The sequence below is a fragment of the Oreochromis niloticus genome, linkage group LG1, assembly GCF_001858045.2.
Source record: "Oreochromis niloticus isolate F11D_XX linkage group LG1, O_niloticus_UMD_NMBU, whole genome shotgun sequence".
Lineage (NCBI taxonomy): Eukaryota > Metazoa > Chordata > Actinopteri > Cichliformes > Cichlidae > Oreochromis > Oreochromis niloticus.
Genome location: NC_031965.2, coordinates 3,137,291 through 3,163,950, shown reverse-complemented (window position 1 = coordinate 3,163,950; position 26,660 = coordinate 3,137,291). Strand labels below are relative to the sequence as shown.

The following is a 26,660-nucleotide window of genomic DNA, read 5'->3' as shown; positions in this document are numbered from 1 at the left end:
GCCGTGCAAGCTCTTTCCAAACAGCCGACTCAGCAGCATCATCCAGCTCTCAGGGTCGTTCCCTCGTTAAATGTAAAATGAGCAATGGATGTGAAAGCCTGCCAAGCTTGCCATTACCTTTCTCTGTGTTTTTATTGTTTTTTATTTTATTTTTTTTACTCTGCCTGCAACACGAGAAAGCCATCAATGGCAAATTTGGCAAAACTGAACTTCCCTCTGGTGTGTGATGATGCCATCAAATAGAGTCCAGCTAAAGGGTTTTGCTCAGAGAAGCTACATGCTAGCCCTGATCTCTCCTCTTACTGTGTCACCTGCCTACAACTGTCTAGGATGTAGAAAGCTTCCATGCATCAGGGGAGTGATTACTTAGAGTGACTTGGAAAACAATCCTCTTCTTCTGCGCATCTATACACAGAGGAGAGGAATGGGGAGGGGAGGAAAGGGGAGGAAAGGAGCATCAATGACCTTAACTACGGTTAGAGGTAAAAACCACACAAACACACAGAAATAGCAGAAAGACGCACATTCCTTTTCACTCTCTCTCTGATCTGTCTCCCAGTTGGATCGCAGCTACAGCCTATCAAACAACATGCAACACGGTTGCCCTGGAAACCTATGTGTGAGTGAAACATTTCCTAGAATAAACCTCCTCCTCCTCACATGAACACACACACTAACACACACAAGTAGCTTACAGAAAAATGCACACATGAAGAGAAACATGAAACTTTAAAGGTCAGGTATAGTGAAAAAACACTGACTCACACTCATACTCATTTGTAATTCCTCATTAAGGCTCTGCCACTATGTATATTTTTGTGTTTAAAGCGTAAAAAGATTCCAGAAAGTAAAGAGTGTATGCTTACTGCTGATAGTGTTGCAAATTAGGTTTGTGGGTCTGCCTGCAAGGAAGCACTGTGAAGTGACATGCCCCTTTAATCTAAAGCAAATCCTGGGAATGCTCAGCAAGAAGAATCTATAGCCTGTGATTACTACGACATTTAACCATGCACTAACAACATTTAGAAGACAGAAACAGCTGCAATCAAAACACTTTGTAAATCATGCAAATACACTATGGGCGTAGCTCCATTTGGTTTAAATCGGTCGAAATGGAGCGAGTCAGAAAAGGAATCACTACAACAGTGTTAGTTAATCACAGTGGAGTGGAGTGTGTGGGAAATACGGGACAGAAATCAATCACTGGAGATACTAGATCAGACTGAAAGCATGCCCGCTGTAACTTACCACCTTTCTTTTTCCTTAGAGTGGCTTAAAGGATGACAAAAAAAGAGTCTTCAGAGCATATATGGTAAATGGTAAATGGCCTGCATTTATATAGCGCTTTTATGGTCCCTAAGGACCCCAAAGCGCTTTACATATCCAGTCATTCACCCATTCACACACACATTCATATACACAGACTCAACGCTTTTCCCCGGAGGCATGACAAGCTGCCCTCGTCACAAAGCCCTGTGATGAGGGCGGCTCATGAAAGATGTGAGAACTTCTTATTTTGGTAGTTTGATTAACAATAATAAGCACAATTCAAGGATCCTTTTCAGTACTATTAACTAAATGCTACTCGGTCTTCTTCCTCTAATATCTTCTGAATTTCTTTTCTGGCAGCGGTCCCCAACCCCCGGGCCTCGGACCGGTACCAGTCCGTGAGTCGTTTGGTACCAGGCCGCGCGAGTTGAGGCTCAGGTGTGAAATTTTTAGGGTTTTTATTGTTTACTCGGTTTCCCTGGGTCTTTTTCCGTGGTGTAGTTGTGTGTCTTATTTTGAAAGAAATATTTACGCATTACCATAGTGACCAGAGAGCATTAAATGGCAGAGAGGAGGATGTTCCTCTCAGTGTTGTTGGTGCATTTCAGGAGGACGCTGCTAATAAAGTTACACAGTTACACAGTGAATTCACGTTTATTATTATATTTACAAAATCCCACAGTTTTGGTCTCGGTCGTATCATTTTATTTTGTTGTATTTATCCGCGACACCTTAAAGGCCGGTCCCTGAAAATATTATCTGACATTAAACCGGTCCGTGGTGCAAAAAAGGTTGGGGACCGCTGTATCAGGTCACAGGTCTTTTTCCAAATGTCTGACCCAGTTCTGTGCTCCAAATTTAAGCTAATTCCCACAAAAGATATAGTGATATAGTCACATGGCCAACTGACATTGTTCCTCCTAACTTCATGAAAGAGGTTTTGCCTGTCATCTCCCCCAGCTTCTCTCTGTCATAAATAATTCTCCTTCATCAGGCTGCATTCCAGATTACTTTAAAACAGCTAGTGTGTTCTCTCTGCTTAAACCCCCCCCCCCCCCCCCCCCAAATCAGCTCCTAAATCATAATCTAGAATTTGGCTGAGGTTTTGAAGGTAAACATGGGAGGGATAGCATTGGGATAGCATGCTTTTCAGGATGTGGGCCCAAGCTCGTGTAAAACAGTCTGAGATAAAGAAGAAAACTGTCCTATCATCTGGCCAAGAGAAACCGAAATTATTATTAGGAAATTATGGAAACAACTTCCTGGATATGATGACATGATGGTGTGATCATATTCAGTTTAAAAGCCATCATCTCTAATGCTGTCAACTATATATATATATATAAATATATATATATATATATATATATATGTATAGTTTTTTTGTTTGCATGTGGTAGCCAATCAGAAAAGTGTTTGTTTAAGGAGTGGGAGGTGGGAGCTAAAATGACTTCATTAAGAATGAATAAACTGATGCAACCCAGCATCACGGCAAAACGTGTATTCCACAGTGCCCATTTCACACTGTGCCTCTCCAAAATGTGAAATGGACACTCATGCATGCACACATGCAAATGCATTATACATGTGAAGTCAAGAAGTCAGCAGCGAGTAAAAAACGTATTAAGTAGATTCTAAGGTTAGTAAACGTCGGAAACGATAAAGCTAGGTGGCTAATATGTCTACTGCTGTCAGCGTTAATCTCGTTAAAATGACGTTAACACCATAACTGCATTAACACCGCAAATCTCCGTTAGCACTGATCGCCCCGTGCGTGGGGCTGCACGGTGTCGACGCGTTAGCGCGGTTAGCTCGTTAATGCGTTAGCGCCGTCCAGCCCCACACACGCGGCGATCCGCGCTAACTCGCTAACTTACATTTGCGGTGTTAATGCAGTTATGGTGTTAACGTCATTTTAACGAGATTAATGTTGACATGTAAATGTGTTAGAGTTGCCTGCTTCAAATAGAATATCCCCCCGTGCTGTTACTGCAGCTTAGAGCTACTTCTGCACGGACACAGTGGACATGTGTGTCTACTGCACATTTTGCCATGATATCTGTCTGATGAGCTGCACATAGACCAAGTGTAAGACAAATAAATTATTTTGGGCTATGTGCGATGCTGCTTTAGTCCAAAGATGAAAAAAAAAAAAGGTTAAACGTTCTAACAGGTCTCCTTTAACATGTGTCTGCCTAACAAGTCAAAGTGGAACAAGTAAGTTTGGGTTTGCCAGCAGAGCAGCTAGCAGCAACCACAGCAAGCTTTAAAAAATCACATGCAACAAACTGCATGTATCCACGTCCTCTGCAAGCAAACCAAGTTCAGCGTGACATCAGTCACAAGTTATTACTTTCTGAATTCTGTTTAAAAACCTCTGGCTACAGTGGAATGAGATCCACCTGCTGCTGTTTGTTGTATGTCTACCAAAGGATCAGCTCAACAATGATTTGTGTCATCACGGTAACGATGTGTCATCAGATCACCTCTATAATACTTTAACATCAGGTAAAAATCAAACATCAAAAAACCTTTCTTCACCTGGGGATAAATAATGCCTAGGTAATTTACACGACAAAGGTAGGACATTTATGCGTGTGGGTACTCATGAATTGATTGTTTGTCCTCTTCTAATGCTCCTTTCACATTTCATGGCTGCCCTCCTTTCATGCCTTTCAGGCCTGTGTCTCTTTTGAACGCATCATCTCAGAAACCCTAACTCTGCTGTTTGTCATGAGGCGTCAGGACAACACAAAACACCTCTAAAATGTACATCGTACAACGGACAAAACCAACAGAAAGACGATACAGTCAAACTAATGCTCTTTTTACTCGTTTGCTCTTTGCAGCAGAAGCAACAACTCATGAGTGTGGATGAGTGTGGGCATCCAGAAGCAAGAGCACTTCATGCAAAGGAGGAGAGGAGATGAGGGAGGAAAAGCGGTTTTCTTCTATTTTCTTCTTTAAGCCAAACTAAAGTGACCAGATGATGGAAACGCATATTGCATTAGCCTGAACAAAAGCCTCAATCAGCCACTGTGAGCAAATGTATATGCAGTTGGGCATAATGGATGGCAGAGGGTTATACAGCATTATCTGCTTACCTTTATCCACTATTGAGAGATTAACCAACCATGAGAAAGAGGTACAAAAAAGATCTTCTGTGAGACACTTGCTCCCATTTGCCATTACGAGTTACTAAAGTCAAAACTGCGGCTCTTACCGAGTTCCTCGAGTTCAGACGTCATCGACTTTGAGCGCATTGACAGGGCTGTGGTGGGGGCTCTCTTTGGAGGTGGAGGAGCTGAGCAGAGAGAAACAGACATGTGACCAAAAGCAGGCAGGTCATCTGCAGTGATCTGGAGGCGTCACACCTTTTCAGGTAAATCTTTAATCGATCAGTCGAGCGATGGGAAAAAAGAATTTCACTGAGGGAAAAGGATCAAATGAGAAATATTTTCCGATAATAAGAAAATATCATTTTAAAACAACGATTTTAGAGTATCAGAACAACACAGAGACAAAAGCAATATTCTGATCAGAGATTTTTGACAAACATTTAAAGGTTTGCTTATTTCCATGTGTAGATTTTGTCTAGTTTGTATTAAAACCACCTGGTCTGACCTAAATACACGACAGTCTCTCGTGTTTGCCGTTTGTAGTCTAAGCACAGAGTCGGTCCGGTTTGTCGTGGTCTTTGATGGGTATTATTACACAGTCCTTCTTCCCCCCCCAACCAGCTTCAGTAGATGACCTCCCTGATAATGGTTTTGTTGGAAGTCTCTTCCTGTTCCTGAGTGTTTTTTCCTCTTATTGGTGGAGAGCAGTGGTTAGCACTGACCTCACATCAAGGAGGTCCTGCTTGGAGTTTTCATGTTTTCACCATGTCTCTCCAGCTTCCTCTCACAGTCCAGACACATTAGTTAACTGGTGATTATAAATTTATTGTAGGTATGAATCTGAGCGTGAATGGTCTGTTTCTATATGTGTGTACCCTGCCTCATGCCCTGCGACAGCTGGGATAGGCTCCAGCTCCTCCCGGGACCCTGAATTGGAAAAGCGGGAGCAAATGGATGTATGTTTGGATATTAAAGAGGATTTGCTTTACAACACATAGTGCGCTGAGATTTCTCCTAGCTATATAGATAATAGTGAACTAAATCATCAGCCAGTGTGTCACTTTAGTATTTTAATACAGGAGGTACATCTGTGATCAGGTTCACACAGCACTGTACTACAGCAGGCTGTATGCTACAGCTGTGCTCTGCTGCTCCTCAGCTAAAGCACCTCATGACGATTAGATTCTCGAATCCATGTCTAAACACGACTGGCAGCCATTTTCAGTCTCATCTTGGAGCTGCTGTACCTTTTTTGCGTGCTGTGTCCTCGGGGTCCAGATTCCGGCTCACTGTCACCACCTTAATCAGGAGCCGGTTGCCTCCCTGGCGGATCATGTTGACCACCTGTCGATGGCCCACCTTCACCACATTCTCCTGGTTCACCTGCCACAAACAAACCAAAAGTTTTCTTATCCTGTAGCTTTGCTTATGTTATTAACTGCGTATTTATGAACAGCACAAAAATGTAAACACTGGACCGACACCTCAGCTTAGTGTGGGAGAAAACTGCAGCTCGTTTAAATCTGAAGATGCAAATTTCAATACAAAAGAAACTCAGGGAGGAAATGAAAAAGTGCAAGTATGGCTTCACAGTGCAAACCATCATTTTCTACTGGAAACCAACCAGACTGGTAAACTGTCTCTCCAACCACCACATCCACTAGTTTGATTTAAAACCTTACTAAAATGTATTTTTATTGAACACACTGTGTAGACATATTTCAGGCAATTAAAGTGAGTGAGTCTCTGTGCTAACAACTGTGCCATGAGCTAGTTTGAGTCAGATGTTCTGTCTGAGGACATAAAAGTATAAATGAAGATGTACAAAGTTCAGTGACTGACCAGCACTGATCTTCTCTACAGCTGTGGCCAAAACTAATTTATTTATTTGCCATTAAAAGATTTTGAAACATATTAAATCCTTGTAATTCTTCTTCACAATATCATAGAAATGTGTATATAATATTCTAAATTAAAACCTGCAAAGTGCATGAAAAACAAACTTCTGGCCATGACTGTCGAAAGACCAGCTGGTGTGAACCATTCCTTGATCACAAAAACTTTCATAGAATTATAAAAGCAGCTTTGAGACGCATGGAGCTGAAAAATATTGTGTTAGTCCGCAAACCGAGAAGCTGTCTAAATGTAGGAAATTTAGGACTGTTGCTACTTTCCTTTAGGATTTGGAATCTGCAAAGATCACATAATTACAAAAACCACCCAAACACCTTTGGAACAGAATTCTGTCGACAGGTGAAGCAAAATATTGAGCTTTGTGGATAAACGCTTGTCATGTGAAAACAAGATACAAATCCTGGTAATTACCCAGGCTTCACCCACGGGCTGCATACAATTCTGTTTACACTTAGCCTTAATCAAAGTGTCTTGATGCATGCTCAATCATCCAGGTAAGGAAATCCCAAAAGGTTGATTCTGTTCATCTGGACGTAGCTCGTCCAAAACCTCGAAAAAAAGGTTTAAATTTTGTCTCGGTGACTTTTGTCACAGATAATTTCCCCAAAAGTCTCGCTGATGATCAAGATGTTTTTGACATCTTGCCAATTTTGCCCAATCTCTTTCTTATTGCTGAATCATGAAAACTGACCTTAATGAATTAAATAATCATTTAAAAACTGCATTCTGTATCCACAGGGGTTATTTTTAATGTATATTAAAGTTAGTTGGATGATCTGAAATAGATCTGGGCGATATGACCCAAAATTCATATCTCGATATTTTGTAGCTGGATGGCGATATAAGATATATATCTCGATATTTTTTTAAAGCCATAAAGTAAGAACAAAAAGAGAGTTCTTAGTCAAAGCTGTGTCCCAGATGTCACACAGGCACTTTTATTAACATACAGCATAGATGTACATGAAAAAAACTACGCAAAAATAAATTATGAGCATTTATTAAATAATGATGCTCCATAAATAAAAGAAAACTATGTTGTTTTGTGCATAACAAAGAGCTCACAATTGTGCAGTCAAAATGTAAACTAACAGACGCTGAGCATAATAACAGAAAGATTTCACAGCTGCTCTGTTCCCAACTTCTACTGCGTGACTGACAGCCTGGAGTTTGAAATCCGCTTCGTAACCATGTCTCTGAACAGGTGCCATTTATGGTCCTTATACACACACAGTACGGTAATATTACGTTGAAGCACAGTACGTATCACTCCGCGAGGCTCCTCGGTAGCCGTAATGCTGCGACAATCCATCAAGCGGTGCAGCTCCGTAGCTTACCAAAGTCGAACTAAAACATTTTTTGACAGATTGCTGAGCGCTGTGTATCACATAAAATCGGTTTGCGGTCATCAAGCACAACCAGAATTCATACAAAAGGCGAGCAGTCAACTTTTGAGAGAATGAAAGGATTTCAGGCCGTGCATGGCGTTAGCGTGGCTAGCTCGTTAGCGTGGTTAGCTCGTTAACACGTTGATGCTGTCCAGCCCCACGCACAGGGCGATGCGCAGTAACTCATTAACGGAGATTTGCTGTGTCCATCTTGTCGCTGCCTGCAGGTGAAGCGATGGGGGAGGAGGGGGAGTTGTGTTCAGTGAAGGAGAGGCGAGGTCGAGTAACGTTGTGTAGAGACAAAAGTGGACAAAAGAGAGGCAAACTTGCGGCTCCGCAACTATAATTATAACGTAACACAGACTATATCGATATAAAGGATATTGTCACATCTTATATCTCGTATAAAAATATATCGATATTTTTTTTAAAAACTCGATATATCACCCAGTCCTACTCTGAAACATTCAGGAAAGGACGAATACTTTATTTCACAGGAACGTACAGGCCAGAGTTGTACAATCTCCTTCTACCAAAAAGAGAAATCCACACACGGTGAGTTGACCGATCCATCAGATTGTCAACAAAGACTTTACATTTTTCATAACAGTGGCAGACAAGAGAACGGACCTTTTACACCTCTGTACGTCCAAATAAAAGACAATGAAACACAATCTGTGGGTCACCAGGAAATTGATTAACAATTTTCACAATAAGCAACTGAAAGAATCAACAAAATCTTCATAGCTGCAATATTCATAAAGGAGCCTGGCTGCTGCCCTCGCGTATGTTTCTCCATGTATACGTCACAAACATCAGCTCATTTAATAATGCATCCAACACACTGAACACCCCCACACTCATTGCTTTTGACTACGCAAATGAACACACACACACACCATTTTAAACTTTCCTTTTCATACCCTAGTAGATGCTTTTTAATCTCATTACTACTCGTCTGATTTAATATGGGTCCTGCTGCTCCGCTCATCTTCTCTCCTTTGCTCCACCTCTCTCGTTCCAGACAAACAGAGGAAAGGAGGACTGGGGGGTGACACGCAGCGATGACAGAGAGATAGACTGACCTGCAGCGACAAAGGAATGATGGATTGCAAGAAGGAAAGAAAGGGAACGTGGTGGAGGAGAGAAATTGTAACAGATGATGTGCAGCGAGAGGGAAATGACAGAGACGAACAGTAACAGAGTAAAGAGCCTGAGTTTAGTTCCTTACTTTGTGTTGTGGTCGAACCAACTCACAAAAGCCTTTTTGCATTTTAGTAATTAGAAAGAAATGCTCCAGCAGCTGTTTCAGCATGACCCCATGCACACACACACGCGCGCACACACATGCGCACACACACACACGCGCACACACACACATGCGCGCGCGCACACACACACACGCGCGCACACACACACACAACCAGAAAAGCCCACCAGCTTACATATAGGGTTCGTCTTATGTAATCTCCTCTGTCTTCTGCCCTATTATGTAACTACGCTGGAAGGATGAACACACACTCACGTGAACACACACACACACACACTTGACTTGTGGCAAAAGCCCATCTAGGTTTCTGATAGGACTGCTTATTGAGAAGGCAGAGTGACATCTTTTAGCAAGAAGATAACGTAACCATATAAAACTTTATGAATCAGTTTTGTGGAGATGTCTTTGCCTTCCATCCTTCCTCTTCTTTGCCCAGTCGTTACAGTAAACATGGTGCAAAGCAAACTCCAAAAACCCTTCATAACATGCCTTGTCATCACAAAAACGTTGGATACAACAATGCAGCTGCAATGTGCTCGTCTCCAGGTGAAACATGACAAAATGGCTCAAGGACACGGTGAGAAATCTGGAGCTTCAAATTGTTTCTTTGTTTTTAATTGGACTTTTTGTTCTTGGAGGAAAGCTGTGATGTCTGTGACACAGCTGTGATGGTGGCTGTCCAAAAAAGTTGGACTTTTAAAGTGAACCCAGATCTGAAACGGATGCTTGTGCATTGTATTATCACACCAGGGGGTATTGTGTATATCAGTGACGTTGCTGATGTAACCAAAACCGCTAACTCCATCAGGGCAAGAGTACTGAATCTCAGTTTGTTGTAATTTGTTGTCGAGCACTTAAAGTCGGTATCGGTGCTGGATTTTCATGCTTCTCTTAAAGAGGAGAATGTTCCATACATCAAGAGAGATGCCCAGAAGATGGCTAGCTTTATATGTTAACAAACATTCCCAGTGATGGATTTTGACCTTTATATTTCCACCTAAGACACAGAGCCACGGGGCAGCATGGTGGTGCGGTTGTTATCTGTTTCTCTGTGTCAGCACCGTGCCAGGGTGTTCCCCAACTCTTGCCCTATGGTAGCTGGGGTAGGTGGTCCTGATAAGGTTAAGTGGAGGACAATAACTGGATATTGAACCTGACTTTTATGGACTTGTTCAAGCACAAAACCGACTAGATTTCTCTCACTGAACATAATTAAACTATAAGCAAAAGCAGCAATAGTAACTCTGTACTAGAGCTGGGCGATAGAACGATAACGATATGTATTGCGAAATAACTTTTTCTCGATAGAAAAATTTAACTATTGCGATAGGCCTCATCTCTCTTGTCCTCTTAAAAGAAAAAGAAAGAACAGCCAATCCAAATTAAGTAGCGCAGAGCCGAACCAATCACAGCCGCAGCGTCACCTCACGTGACTTGTTATGTACAGCACAAGCGCCAAGGCGCACATGTGTATTTGTTTGGGAAGCAGCCAGCTGGGCTGCCCAGGTAATGGAGGAAATGAGTGTGCTGACTAGAGAAAAATCAACTGAGAGTGTGAGCGAAGGTTACCGAAGAGAAAACAGATGATGGTTCCAATGCTGGAGAGCTTGTCGAACGGAAGGGCCACAGAAGTTCCGTAGTGTGAAGGTATTTCGGCTATTTCAAGTCTGACAAAAAACAGAGTAGCGCGCACTGTAAATTGTGCCGAAAGCAAGTCTGGAAATACAATAAAGCGGTGCATGCTCAGTCTCTGACTGAAAGCGCTGATTCGTCATTCGGCTTTTGTCAGACTAAAGCAGTGGTTCCCAAACTTTTTTTGCCAGGCCCCCCTTTGTTTTACAAGAAAAATGTTCGCGCCCCCCCCCCCCCGCACAAACTCATCCTCCAAACACACACACCCATATTTTGCTCCATTGCGGTTTATTTCACACCTCAAACATTTAGTAAACAATTAAGCAAAATAAACGGCAATAAATTACAGGTAGTAATAAAATATACTACTAACTCTTTTACGCTGCGTCCACACCTACACGGGTATTTTTGAAAACGCAGCTGTTTCTATGCGTTTGGGCCTTTCGTCAACACATAAACGGCGATGCGATTCACCGAAAACGGAGATTATTTAAAACTCCTTTTTTGCGTTTACGTGTGGACGAGGATTACAGAGTTCGTCACGCAACCTCAAAGGTATGTGCCTCTTTTCACGTCACGCTGTGCACCACATTATTGTTTACATGAGATGAACTGCAGAATGGCAGATAGAGACAAAATACTGTTACTGTTAATCTGACTATCTTCAGGTTTTACACGCTTACATATACACACGCAGTTACTGTCCCTGCATTTAGAAAGGCAGAGGCGTCACGGTGTGATTATTTTACGTGTAGTTGTTTTTTTTCCTGTGTAATAATATTCAACATTGCTGTCAATACATTTTTCAAAAAATGCCTCTCTGTGCAAAATGGGTTCAAAAACATAAACAGCTGTGGGATACTGTTTGTCCGTGATTTGAACCGGGGGAACAAATTACGGCAGGATCAGCCTGATATTATTTGTATCCCACTGTAACTTTACTGTATAAAGAGCTAACATGTCCAAAATGTCAGGAGTAGTTAGTGATTACAAGAAGTGTTTGTGAACTAAAAATCAAGAATGTGGGATCCTGTTTGTCCGTGATTTGAAGAGCCCAGCGCTGCTCCCGACGCAGGGAAACTAATTCTGCAGGGGAGACCTACCTCGGCACTTGTGCAGGTGAAGCCAAAGGGAAGATATGCTTCACCATATTTTCTAGTCTTTGGCTTGGAAGGAAGTTGGTTTGGAAACATATTTGGCGATGCTTCATCTCCTGCTCTGCGTTTGTGTGGGAGCCCCGTCAAAAACCTGTCCACAGTGTCCAAGCGCTCTTTTTTTCTTTTTTCTTTTCATACCGCGCCCCCCTGCAATGGCTCTGCGCCCCCCTAGGGGGCGGGCCCCACACTTTGGGAACCTCTGGACTAAAGTAACTGTTAAAACTGTTTGAAAAGCTAAGCTATACAACAAGGAGAGATTGCGAATTTCCTTTTAGTTCTCAGTTTATTTGATATTGACAAAAGTTAGTCAATTTTGTCTGTTCTTCTGTAAAACAAACTAAGATTTATTTTTAGAATTAAAATTTTGTTTCTAAGTGGAATTGACAATTTAGTCTGTTTGTTTGTTCTATTTTGAAACTTAAACGCTTTAGCAGCTGCCTTTTGTGTAGTTTGCAATATTTGCCTTTATTTATCTGAAACTGAAGTCTCATGTTCCTTAAGTACATCTACCCTGTTGAACTTATTATGGGAAATAAATATTTTAATTAAAACAAGCTGCTGATTATTTCAGATTTTACTTGTGAGCAACGGCACATTTAAATCTTACAAATATAGTTATTTGGCTTATATCGTGATATATATCGTTATCGCCTGAAATGAAAAAAACATATCGTGATATGAAAAAATCTTATATCGCCCAGCTCTACTCTGTTCTATTTTAAAAGTGTTCAAAACTTTGTAAAATTTGTAAAATATGCAAATATATCTTGTCTGATTTTGAAATGTTGATTACATAGTGATAAGTTATGGTAGCATTTTTACACTACCTATTTCACTGTATCATTATAAAATCACACTGTGATGTATACCATCCAGCTAAACACAACCATATCACAAACACCCCAAGATGTCAGCTGAGCCTCCAAACTCCTTAGATCATCACATCTATATCTGTTCTTCTTCTGTGGATGAACTCCAACTCCACTGCCTTGAATTGTAGGTGCTAACAGGGCCCCTGTTCTGCTCCGTGACTTCTATGAGCTCAGCATAGCTGCAGCAGGTCTTCACCTGGTTACCCTCAGGCTGGCTCTGGAGCACCAGAGCAGGACAAGGATTGTGTGGAGTGACTCATTTGCCTCATGTTTGTAAAAACTTAAACCCTATATCATTATGTTGTGCCCGATTTAGACAGTTTTATGTGTGTTTTCCTACTTTATACAAGTTAGTTATTCAAGTTTGTTTCAGCTATTAAATTATTTGCTAATGCTTAGTAAGGACATCACTGAAATCTCAAACTAGAGTCCCCACATGGGGACAACAAACACACATACTGACATAGTGGTCATGTGGTGTTAATTTTATTGGTAATATAGAACATAAAACATTTAGAGAAAAGGAAGAAACAGAGATTGTGGTTCATCCAGTTTACAGGAAGAATTGCATGGTTTGATCCAGGAGTTGAAGCTGTATTATGATTGCTTTCACACATATATCAGGATGTCAGTGGGGCAGTTTGAGCTCTCGTTGGCAGAACTGGGACCACATCTGAGGAGGCAGAAGAATCAGTTCAGTGAGCCAGAGCAGAGTTTATTTGTGTGTCTTAGGTACAATAGTGTCATTTTACTATTTCCATATCATTGTACCGTATTTTCCGCACTATAAGGCGCACTTAAAATCCTTTAATTTTCTCAAAAATCTACAGTGCGCCTTATAATCCGGTGTGCCTTATGTAAGAATTCTGGTTGTGCTTACTGACCTCGAACCGATTTTATGTGGTACACGGTGCTCAAAAATCTGTCAAAGAATGTTTTAGTACGACTTTGGTAAGCTACGGAGCCGCGCCGCTTGATGGATTGTTGGAGCATTATGGCTACCGTAGTCAGGAGGCTCGCGGAGTAATCTGGGTCCTAAACTCCGTTCCCTTCAGGTCCCAAAGTCAAACGAACACTGCAGCATCACTGAGAGTTAAAAACTGTCTAAATTCTTTCATCTTCAATAAAATGATCAATGTTGCTGCTTTACCAGGTGTAACAATTAAGTTTAACATCCAGGCATCCATGAAAACAGAATTTATTAAACGTAACAGAGTTAGAAGTTAGCAGGAAGTTAGCTCGCTAGCTTCCACCTAAACATGATATAGCATGTTCTGACTGAGAGATTTCTGAGAAAATTCAAATGTACAGCTCTGCTATCACTTCCAACATAAATGAAGACAGGAAACTAAACAGCAGTGACGTTTGAAGTAGGGGTGGGTTTTGATTATCAATTTATCGATTAAAATCGATTCTTGCTTGGATAACATGATATCGATTCGTTAAAATCCTGAATCTATTTTTTAATATAAATTTATTTTCCCGAAATGCCAGAATCTCAGGTTGAACTTCACAAAATTTCAACAACCACCAAACAGCTAAAACAGTAAATGAGAGCAGCTACACGGAGTCTGCACAAAGACGTGAACACAAAGCGCGGACCTGCTGACGGATCAGAATCAGTGAGATGTCGCCTTTCTCACCCGACCGCACGGACATGGTCGGGGCTGAAAGCCGACAGCTCGCTGATTCTGATGTTTCGGTGGGTCCGTGCTTTGTGTTTACGTCCTTTTTGCGCTGATTCTGAAGCTGCAGGTTTTTATCTCTCTTTTTATCTCTCTCAGTACTTCAAGAACAGTTTCCTGTCTAAAAATCTGTTTTCTGCATTATTCGCTTGCTTGTTATGCACAAGTCTACCGTTGTTTACAGCGCTGTCGGCCGCTGTTTTTTTTCCTTTTACTTACTTCCGAAAAGAAAGCCTCATTTCTCCTGTTCAATAGGCTACTGAACAAATTTAAACTTTTTAAAATTATGCAAAATTGCAAAACGCTTAGCTGTGTCTCTAATAAAACCTTATGGTTCGAAAAATACGGTATATTCGGTACCAGAGTGCGATTTGAGCCATGAGCGCACTAGTTGCTAAATGCAGTCATCCGATTGGTCAGATCTATTTATTTGGACCAGAAAAATCTGAAAAATTGAGCTTGGTTTGAAAAAAAAAAATGCTGCAAATTCATCCAGATTACGTGGTTGGTGTGAATGACTGCAGTAAGAAAAGGTGAACCGGAAAAATCTTTTAAACGCATGAAATATTCACACAGGTTTTACGCATCCAGTGTGAAAAGGCCTTTATTCTTATTATAGCTTATAATGAGTCAAAACATATGAACCACCATAGCACAATCCTTTCTTCAGAGGATGAGGTCAGATGATTCAAACTTAATTAACTTAATTTAAACTTCTAATTTCTACTACAGCTGTCATGAATATGTTTTCTGATGTTGTGCAGATCTCCTTTTAACTGAGCTGTCAAAGAGGTCAAAATGAATAGGAAGACTGTTGTTTAAAGCCTTTACAAAAACTGTATAATCACATTTATTATCTTAAAAAAAGATAACATATAAAAAATAATATAGAATTAAAATAAAAAAGGAAGGAGTAGGTCATTAATTATTCTGAATGTACGTCTCTGAGGCTGTTTTTGCACCTGAGCTCTTTAGTCAGAATAAAGTGAACTTGTTTTCTCCCTTGATCTGTTTCATTTGGGGAGACGTAAACACGCTAATCACACTTCTTGGTCCAAATTCCAAAAGCACTCCAGAGCACTTTGTTTATGGTGCAAACTGGACCTCGAGCTGACCCAACCACTAGGTGTATGCTCCAAGTTTGAGCTAAACTCCTTCCCATGGCCAGGTATCCACTGCATACTGGAATCCAGCAGTGCAAGATGAATGTGCGCAGTATGGTTTTGGATTTGGCGCACCAGCTGGGTGTAACTAATCATCCTCTCCTCAGCAGTGAGCTCAGCAGTCAGCAGTGAGTGGCAGCCAGGAACGAAGAGTACAAGAGTGTGGATAAAGAAGTGTGAAAAACAAAAGTGTGTGTGTGAAACTCTGCATTTTCACATGTCCTTACTGGGGAGGACTCATGGCGGTTGGGGCAACTGCTACAATACAACACAGCAGCTTTTTTACTCTGGGCTAATGCCCGAGACACAGTTGACCAATAAGATAGTAACACTACTATCCTATGCTTAATGGACATTGCACAAGAGAGGCAAAGACGATAGTGAGGGATGCTTTGTGACACAAACGCAGCAGCAATAGAATAGAATAGAATAGAATAGAATGCCTTTATTGTCACTATACAGTTGTATAATGAGATACAGAGCATCTCCTAGTCAGTGCAAACATGCTGGGGGGGGGAGGTACAGTTCTGCAGCGCTATATACATATGGACAGTATTAACATAGGGGAAAAAGATATATATATATATATAAAATGTACAATATACAAGCCGTATTTTTAAGAAAGAAAAAAAAGTAATATGTAATAAATAGTGTTATGTATATACAGTTGAGTTATTGCACATAGAATTGGTATTGCACAGTGGTGGTCCATAGAGGAAGTGGGAAGTGGGGGGCTGTGTTATTGGTACATGTGTGAGTTCAGGGTGGTTATGGCTTTGGGGAAGAAACTGTTTTTGAGTCTGTGGGTTTTTGTGCTGATGCACCTGCAGCGCTTCCCTGAGGGAAGCAGGCTGAACATGTTGAAACCAGGGTGGGAGCTGTCCTTGATAATGTTTGCTGCTCTGCTGAGGCAGCGGGAGGAATAAATGTCCAACAGGGAGGGGAGAGGGCAGCCGATGATCTTCTGTGCTGTCTTGACCACACTCTGAAGCCTCACTCTGTCCGCCTTGGTGCAGCTGCCGTACCATACCGTGATGCAGTAGGTTAGCAGGCTCTCAATGGACGAGCGGTAGAAGGTCAGCAGCAGGTTGGAGTTCAGCTTGTACTTCCTGAGGACTCTCAGGAAGTGCAGCTGCTGTTGGGCCTTCTTGACGACCGCTGAGATGTTGTCTGTCCAGGAGATGTCAGCAGAGATGAGGACACCAAGGAACCGGAAGGTGTGGACCCTCTCCACACACTCCCCGTTGATGTAGAGGGGGGCTAAGTCGGTGCTGTGTCTCCTGAAGTCAACAATGAGTTCTTTGGTTTTCTTAGTGTTCAGTGTCAGGTTGTTTTCTGAACACCAGGCTGCCAGCTTCAGGACTTCCTCTCTGTACTCTGCCTCGTCTCCCTTCGAGATGAGTCCGACTACCGTGGTGTCATCAGCAAACTTGATGATGAGAGTGTTGTTGTGGGTCGGACTGCAGTCGTGGGTGTAGAGAGAATACAGGAGGGGGCTCAGCACACAGCCCTGTGGGGAGCCGGTGCTCAGTGTGCGAGTGGAGGAGAGATGAGGGCCGAGTCTTACAGTCTGGGGCCGGTTTGTGAGGAAATCCTTTATCCAGGCACATGTGAGAGGAGGGAGGCCAAGAGTGACCAGTTTGGTGATGAGGATGTCCGGGATGATTGTATTAAAGGCTGAGCTGTAGTCCACGAAGAGCATTCGGACGTAGCTCTGCCGCTGCTCTAGGTGACTCAGCACAGCGTGGAGGGCTGTGGCGATGGCGTCTTCTGTGGATCTGTTTGCACGGTATGCAAACTGGTGGGGGTCGAATTCTGGGGGGAGGTAATCCTTGATGTGCTGAAGGACTAGTCTCTCAAAGCATTTCATGATTACCGGTGTGAGGGCCACAGGGCGGTAATCATTCAGGCTGGAGATGGGAGACTTCTTCGGCACTGGGATGATTGTGGCTGATTTTAGACAGGATGGGATGGCTGCCTGATCCAGTGAGAGGTTGAAGAGTCTGGTGAAGATGAGGGTGAGCTGGTGTGCGCATGCTCTTAGTACCTTGCCAGGTACTCCGTCTGGACCGGCCGCCTTCCTGGGGTTCACTGCTAGGAGCACACGTCTGACATCGTGCTCCGTTACAGTGAGTGGAGCGGTGCAGGAACCAGGCGAGGATGAGGATGGGAGCAGGGCTGAGGCAGATGAGTGTTGCTGTTGTGGTGTTTCAAAGCGGGCGAAGAAGCTGTTTATTTCCTCTGCCAGCTGCACACTCGGGTTTTCTGTTTTCGCAGTGCTGCCTCTGTGGTTGATGATGTCTTGCATTCCCTGCCACACATCCAGGTGTTGTTGCTGGACAGGTGGGACTCGATGTTCCTTTTGTGGTCTGACTTGGCTTTTTTAATCCCCCTTTTCAGGTCAGCTCGAGCAGCCCTGTACAGAGCTCTGTCACCTGACCTGAAGGCGGCATCACGGGCTTTGAGGAGTGAGCGGACCTCGCTGGTCATCCAGGGTTTTTGATTTGGGAAAACCCGAATGCTTTTGTCCACAGTCACATTTGCAGTACAGAACTTGATGTAGTCCAGTACTGATCCTGTGAAAGTTTCTAGGTCCTGGTGTTCAAATATGTCCCAGTCTGTCTCTGTGAAGCAGTCTTGTAGTTTGGAGAGAGCATTTTCAGGCCAGGTTGTAACAGTCTTTGTGGTGGGCTTGGCACTGCGTCTGAGGGGGGTGTAGGCTGGGGAGAGCAGGAGGGAGAGGTGGTCGGACTGACCGAGGTGGAGGAGGGGTATGGCTCTATATGCATGCTTGATGTTGGAGTAAACATGATCTAGAGTGTTTTCTCCTCTGGTGGGACAACATAAAGACATACAGTCTTTATGTTGGCCTTATTAAAATCACCTGCAATAATGTGAACACCATCCGGGTGGGCCCGCTGCTGTTCGTTAATGGTGTTCAGCAGGATAGAGAGCGCCATGTTTACGTTAGCATCGGGTGGAATGTACACAGCCGTGATGATCACTACTGTTAGCTCTCTCGGTAGAAAAAAAGGCCGGCATCTTACCGACATGTACTCGAGGTTCGGGGAGCAGTGACTGTTTATAATTGTCCCGTTGTTGCACCAGCTTTCATGCACGTAAATACAGAGCCCCCCCCCTCGCTCTTACCGGAGTCTTTTGTCCTGTCCCAGCGGAGCAGAGTGCGGCCTGCTAGCTGCACGGTAGCATCGGGTATTCCCGGGTGAAGCCAGGTTTCGGTGATGATCAAGGCACAGCAGTCACGAACATAGCGATTTCCCACTAGTTGTAATTCCAGGTCGTCTGTTTTTTGCACGAGGGATCTGGCGTTGGAGAGAGAGAGGCTCGGCAGAGGTGGCTTGTGTGGTTTGTTTTTTAGCCTCAGCATAATGCCGGACCTACGGCCCCGCTTTTGCTTCCTCTCCCTCCGTCTGCGCCTCCGCCTAGTCCCGATAACAATCCACGGGGAGCCCGGTGGTCTCGCTATGTGATCTGGGATGTTGTGCGTGCGAAGAAAGTCCAGTGAAACAGATGTTTGATGCTGGTCACCGATGTCTATGAGGCTCTGGCGGGTGTAGGGAAGAGTGAAAGGGAAGGTTTACAAGTTGGTAGTGAGACGCACTCTGATGTTTGATTTGGAGACGGTGGCATTAACAAAAAGACAGCAGGCTGTGCTGGAGGTGGCAGAGTTCAAGATTTTCATTGGGAGTGACCAGAGAGGCAAGGCTGAGATGGTGTAGACATGTACAGAAGAGGAATAGTGAATATATTGGTCAAAAGCTTCCAGTCAGGAGAAAAAGACCATAGAGAGGATGAATGGATGTAGTGAAGGAGGACGTGCAGAGGGTAAGAGGGAGGCAGATGATCCCCTGTGGCAACCCCAAAAGGGCACAGGCGAGAGAGAAAGAAGAAGAAGAGTGAATAGTCTTCTTTCCGCTCCTCTTACATGGAAAAAGAGACAAAAGAGATTTGAAATCGGAAGACCATAAACTGGCAAAATAGTGCAGGAAAAGAGCAACGAAGCAGCAGCTTTATGGCTGTAAAATTAGCAGTTTAATCAATAGTACACAAACACACACACAAGCAGCCAAACACATCACATATGGATGCAAAACACTCAGGGAAATCAGAGCCTCCATATAATACGCATGTAAAAGGCAGCAGATCAAGCAGAAGGGCCTATTTAGACGTCATTATCATTATCATAACCATTAGGCATCATCCAGACCATTCAGCTGTACACGGGCTGCCCCGAGCTCTGATCGCCCAATCCAATCTCCTCTAATGTAAGTATTGCTGCCTCACTTACTGACAGCCACAAATCTGATTAACCAATTATAATCTGACCTATGCAGACCGCGATGTGATGTCACCCGACTAATCCAGATGCTGGAGTAGGCAGGGATTAACAGGCCCTCACTGAGGTCACCTGACTTGTCTTCACTGTATATACAGTAGTGTGCAAAAGCTTCGTGTTTATAATCTTATACATGCAGTAAGGGAGGTGGTTGATGGAACTAAATTAAAAATAAAAACTACTTGTGGACCATTTTTCTTGTAGCATCAAAAACCTCTGAGCAGTTGTGTGTAAACAGAGACAAATCAGCAGCAGACATGAAAGGACATGACATGCTGATGGACGTGGACATAACATTGTCCCTTCTAAAAAGCTCAGGGCCATCGCAGTCCAGCGGCAGCAGCTTTATGTCCTTGACTGAACCAAAAACAGGAAGTTAAGGTTGAATGTAAGCTAGGATCAAATGACTGCATGTGCACAACAACTAACATCAGGAACAGGAAGATTCATGAAAACAAACCACCAGGATCTGTCAAGGAAAAGATGTGGAATAAATGTGGAAAATTCTAGAGCCCAAGATGACCCTTAGCCACTTCCACATACCAGCTATAAAAGAATACAAACCAATAAACACTCACATGAGCCCATTTTTAAGAATAAACTGTAATAACAATGCCTTAAAGCTAGAAAAAGATGGATGGTGTAATTTAGAAATGTGATCAATATTTTTGTTAAGTCACTAGAGCTCAAATAGCAACAGTGAAGATGTGGGGATCATGGCAAGTAGCTAACTATGAAATACTGTACTTTCCTTTTTCAATATCTCACTATAATTCACCAAATCTCTGTCTGTCAGTCTGCAAACGTCCCCTACACAACCTGGAGTCGAACAACCAAACTTGGCACACACGTACACGTACTGTAGTCAGTCCTCATTTCTTTATGTCTTGCTTCCAAGGAACTAGACTTTCTTCAATGTTTTTAAAGTGTTCTTGAACAATATTCAAAGTGCTACACTGTAGCACTTTGTTACTACAGCCCTGCTGCAAAAAGAAACATTTTGTTCCCATTTCTTTAGTTGAATCTATGAAAAATGCCAAAGATAACACAGTGTAGACATTTTAAATAAAGCTGACCTTGTGAGGTGATTCTCAAAGAACTAATAGCTAAAAACTTAAATCTTGGCATGGTGTGCAGCGTGTCCTTAAAAGATCCCAAGAAACTGGACAAGTAGAGGACAAAAGAAGAAGTAGCCCTCCAGCTGATGAACAGTATCTGACAACAACAACTGGAAAACATCCATGATTGAGCCTATGGGTCAGCCAACAGCAGTACTAGCACTAACATACTGCTTGTACTACATATTAGAGTCCGACCGACACAGGATTTTATATATTACTATATGATTTAATATTTATTATAATATATAATATATTTCATTATATACTTTTTTTCAGAAACACAAAATATAAACAGACGATTTGTTCTGACTGTTGGTTTATATATTAAGCTCAGATTCTTTTATTCCCTAAACACCCGTGTAAGCACTCTCCCCATCAGGCCAGTGTCAGCCAGGCTCTGGTTCAAAATAGGTTCAATTCTGTGGAAAAGTTGAATCTCAGCAACGTTTCAATAACTGTGATTTAAAGGTGATAACTTGAAAGATGGTGTTTTATATCCCTGTCACATGTCAGGTTTCAGTGTCACTGTATCAGTCCAAAAACTGCTTCTTTTTGCTGTAAAGGTAGGCCATGTTAGTATTAGTTACAGTGTGAATGTTATTGGAGGTGATTTTTATAGAGAAACAAAAGGAGACCAGTGATGGCAGCACTACTGAAAATGATTATTTGTAAGTGTGCAAATAAATCTTCTCTGTAGGAAGGTACCAATGGGCAGTATTTGGCAAGGCCACCAGTACACCCATACTGGTATGGTATGGTGGCTAGTAAGGGTATACTGGCCATTATGGTAGAAGCAATTCATGCATACTTAATTCTATACACCTAAAGCACTTTATCTACCTTACATCCTTGGCTAATTTAGTATCAACATTTAAGATGACATCCTGCAAAAGGATCAGGCAGCACAGTGGTTAACACCTTTGCCTCACAGCAAGGAGGACCCTCTAACCGGGGTCTTTCTTTGTGGAGTTTGCTTGGGTTCTCTCTGGGTACTCCAGCTTCCTCCACAGTCCACAGACATGCAGTCAGTGGGGATAGGTTAACTGGAAACTCTAAATTGCCCATAGTGCAAATGCGCTTTTCTACTCTCAAAGCGCTTTATACAACTAATTCATTCACCCAGTCACACCAGCACTTTTTGTAAGTGCCTATCTAACATTCATACTCCGATAGATGCATCGGAGAGCAACATGGGGTTAGTATCTTGCCCAAGGATATTTGGCATGCAGACTGGAGCATACTGGGATCGAACCACCAACCTTCCGGTTAGTAGCTGACCTGCTCTACCACCTGAGCTACAGCCACCCCAAATGCTTGTCTATGTGTTAGCTGGGACAGACTGACGACCTATCCAGGGTGTACCCTACCTCTCGCCCTAAGACAGCTGGGATAGGCTCCAGCGACTCTGAAAAAGGATAAGTGGAAGTGAATGGATGGTTTTCTTTGGAAAGGAGCCAGAGCTTCCAGAGAAAACACAAGCACAGGTGGAAAAACTAGGCTAAACAGCTGCAGGGAAACTGTCCAGATAGACTGAAACTGTTGTTGAAAACCCGGACATGAAAATGCTTTTTATTGCTGTAAGGAAATGAGTTTTTTAACTAGTCTCAAGTGGACATTAGAGGAGCTGCAGTTTGTGGCCTTATTTTTGGTAGTCACACACAATGGCATGTACGTGTACTTGCCTTCATATCTTTATGCACATGTTAAAAGCAGCAGCGTTCACCAGAAACTTGGAGCTGATCTGCCTCTGCGTCTTTACCTCCCAGCCCTCACGTAAGACTGAGGGCTGGTTGGGAGCTCTCTGAATTCTGTGTGTTTTTCCCCCTTGTAGGAAACTGCTGTACATCAAAGCAGACTCATTAAACACAGAAATATACAGGCAGAAAGTGTGTGTGTGTGTGTGTGTGTGTGTGTGTGTGCACGTGTACGAGAGACGCAGGACAACATCATGAAGCGAATGAAGGTTTGAAAGAAGATGAGACAAGTTTTACTCTGATGACTCAGAGTCCTAGTTAAAAGAGTCTCGACTCTGAATCATAAAGCTGAATTTTAAACTGACGATGAGAGCACATGTACGTGTGCGCACACATACTACACGCACCTCGGTGTGTTCAGCAATGCCCTGCTGCCTTCAACCTAGCACATCAGCTCCACGCTGACTGTATTTTTCCTGGAAACACCCACACAAGGTCAGGCTCACTCCAGTCCCCCTGAAATCCACTCTGACTGCAGGTACACTGACACTAGGGCTGCCACAAACTATTATTTTGATAGTCGACTAGTCACCGATTATTTTTGCGATTATTCGACTAATCAGATCATGCATCCATTGGACGTAAAACGTACAGCTTATTTCACCAGCATGCATCTGCTCTTATATAACTATCAATAGCTTACAGCTTTAAGTGTTTAAGGTATGTGCCAACTAAAAAATAAAGACAAGATGATAGTTTATTAAATTTTAATGACATTTGCAGTTTGTTTGGTGGAGTTTACTCGGCCGTCTGCTCCTTGCTATCTAAAATATAACAGGACACCGGAGTATATTCTCGAGCATCTCACACTTCTGATAATCAGTCGTCTGCTTGACGTTTATTCAGCTGTGTAAAAACTATAACTTTCATCTCAGCCAAACCGATTTACTCAGGAACAAATAAAATACTGAAAAAAGCCAAACAATATCATTTTTAAGTTATCTAAGTGACTTATATATCATGTTTAACCTGAGTAGCGAAAGACGGCGGTGGGTTTGAAAACGATTTGCCGGGAGTCCGGTGTTCTCACCGGCTCTAGTGAGCCCTCGACCCCGGCTCGCTATCGAGCTGGTGGGTAACAGACGTCTCTGAAAACGTGGGCACGCTTTTGAAAATATGTGATGTCTTGATAAACTGAGCAGATATTTGGGGTTTACACAGCTACAGTCTCGCCTGAAAACATGTTAGACGTTTATTTTGTGACCCAGAAAGAATAATAAGAGTGACATTAAAACTAACTAGCTGCCGCCATTGTTGGAAACTGAGCAGGGCCGCGCTATGAATTATGGGACACAGCTTCTTCTTCTTTGGGGTTTAACGGCAGCTGGCATCCTTGTACATGCAGTGCTGCCATCTTCTGTTTCAGTCCGTCATTACACTCTTAAATCCTACTACTTATTCCTGCGTCTTTTGTGATCTTACAAAGCTTCAAATGACGCGTCGACTATTAAATTAGTCGTCGACGATTTTAATAGTCGATGTAATCGTGACTAGTCGACTAATCGTGGCAGCCCTAACTGACACTCACTCCAATCACTGCAGTTCAACATTTACGTCCCGAGGATGAAAGACGAACTGTTGCTGAGCTGTTTTGCAGCGGAGAGGACACTAATTGATAGTGTATGGCATTAGCTACCAGCCTGCCCAGGTAGTGGAGAGCCAAGCAGTCAAACAAAGCTTGCATCACACCCTGAGCTCACACCCGCTTAACCTGACACAGCAGTGTTTCTTGACAGCTGTCGACACATTTCTTTGGCTTTAACGTTGAATTTTTGATTTCTTCCTGTGAATGGGGTCATGTGATATGGATCAGAAAATTATCATATGGACCAGTTCAACTGATACAAGATAATATTTCAATGTTTGTTATGAGTCAAAGCTGCGTTTATTCAAATCAACTGTGGTCAAAAAATCAAAACTCAGGAAGAAATAATTTGGTCTCTAAGTCAGAGGCTGCTGCAGTTTCCAGGAAATGCAAAAATTACACAGTTTTAAACATAGTTATAGTTAGTTTGCTTAAAACTGTTTGTATGACGTGGGTATAAAGTAAATTGTGAATGGCACACCTGTAGTTTGGACGCCCAATCAGAAGTACCACAGCCCCAGAGCATGATGCTAGCACCATGACAGCTGGTGCAGCGTTCTTAGGACTGAAAGCTGCTCCAAACAAACCTCCTGTCACTGTGGCCAGATCACTCATTTTCTCTAGAAGGCATTTGTTTGTCCACGGCAATGTAAACCGTGGACAGTGACAGTTCAGGTAACACTGAACTGAAACAACGTTATTATTGGGCAGCTTTATCTATAGCAACAAAGCATCATACGGATCATATGTTAGTAGATTTATAACTTCAAATCTGCAGAAATAAATGAAAGTAGAAAGCAGCAAAACACAGATGCTCTCAGTGATGGTGGACACTCTAAGCCCTTCTGGACACGCCCCTGGCACTGTGTAACAAGCCATCTGGCATGCCAGTGTAGTTAAAGCGGTGATTCTGTGTGACTTCTAACACTTTGAGAAAATGGATTGTGGTGGCCTAATTCTTCCTACATGTGTGACTCTAATCAGACATTTGTAGAGATTTGTAAATGGGAATAAGAGGAAGATGTAATCTTCTAGTAAGCATGAAAAACAACTGGACACAAAAACTGTGATACGCATAGACGAAGACGGAGCTGCAAAAATGTTTTTAACTGGCAAAGAAAACTCTAGAAAGATATTTTCATTGATTGCTGCAAACAAAATCTATGTAGACTGAAAATCAAATCAGTGGATCTTCTTTAGCTGGAAACATCGTTCGCTGCCAATGTTTTTGGGTGTAAAATCCCAAAAAGGATTTTCCAACTGCATTACAACTGCTTGAAGATGACACGCTAAACCAGGATTTCAGACTGAGGCTGCTCTGTGCACGGTCCTTACCAGGATTCAGACCCAGAGCCGGCGCCGTCACCAGTCCAGTCCACCACTGCAAAGCCCCGACCGCGGCGCTGCACTCAGCAGCAAACTGCTCTTTAGTCTCTCGAGGCTCTGCTAAGCTTTACTCTTAAAAACTGCACTTCCACCGTGTACACAGCGAGGCCCAACATTCTCCCGTTGCTAAGCGACGGTTACTGTGTGATGTCACTGGATGTGGGAGTGGTACTCAGAACGTTATCTGTGGCTTAGGTTCGGGGGGGTGCATGGATCATACCACTCATTCTTAAATACGGATTTAATTTGATAGTGAGCTTCTGCTTTGCCAAATTTCATCCCTGTTTCTCTCTCGCCTCAGTGCAGCCATCTTAAAAGGTTTTACTTTCATGCCATATTTTGATAGTGGGCTGCGCTGTAGTTGTTTCAAAAATAAAAAGCTGCTCTCTGAGCAATGTGGGCTCAGGCACGCTGCTCTTTGTGTGATGTACCTATAAATAAATTATTGATAGGAAACGATGCTTCCTCCCAGCTTTATTTTAAGACTAAATATCACGTGATTTTCTTTTTAGTGCGCCTGTGTGTTGACTTGTGGGGTTTGTGTGCATACTGGTGCCTATCTGAGCAATTCTCCACTGAATGATTTTGATTACAGTTAAAGCAAAAACACCAGACAAACACAAACTTGACCTAAATTTGGCATTTACCCAACTACTCAGTTTGCAGTTCTGTCCAGATTCAATATTATTATTGTTCATTCTTATGCATATGGGTGACTTTCAGTACCGGTCCAATAAGGACTTCACTCTCCTTATGCAGGCTAGAGTTTTCAGACGTGGAAGGGAGATCCTTCAAACTGTGGAGCCAGCTTCCAGTTTGGATTTGGGAGACATCCGTACTGTTAAGATTAGGTTTCAGACTAATCTTTGGATAAAGTGCATAGCTTGGGATGAATCAGGTGACCCTGAACCATCCCTTCGTTATCTCCCTTTCTGATTCTCTCCTGTTCCTGTTTTAGGTGATGGCCAACAGCTGTACCCAGATAATG

General features: G+C 42.7%; 1 protein-coding gene across 7 annotated transcripts in view; it reads right to left on the bottom strand.

Annotated features, from left to right (window-relative positions):
* The window catches only part of shank2b (SH3 and multiple ankyrin repeat domains 2b), a 312,747-nt gene that overhangs the window by 21,389 nt on the left and 264,698 nt on the right, over positions 1–26,660 (bottom strand). For 2 of the 7 annotated variants that reach the window (XM_025908243.1, XM_025908348.1), the window contains 5 exons: positions 5,636–5,771; positions 4,493–4,573; positions 4,374–4,382; positions 1,249–1,272; positions 367–405 (listed from right to left, as the gene is read on the bottom strand). In XM_025908243.1, coding sequence (XP_025764028.1) covers positions 367–405; positions 1,249–1,272; positions 4,374–4,382; positions 4,493–4,573; positions 5,636–5,771 — 289 coding nt within the window. The remainder of the gene's footprint in view (positions 1–366; positions 406–1,248; positions 1,273–4,373; positions 4,383–4,492; positions 4,574–5,635; positions 5,772–26,660) is intronic. The other 5 variants (XM_025908253.1, XM_019365640.2, XM_019365700.2 and 2 more) reach the window with 5 other exon arrangements.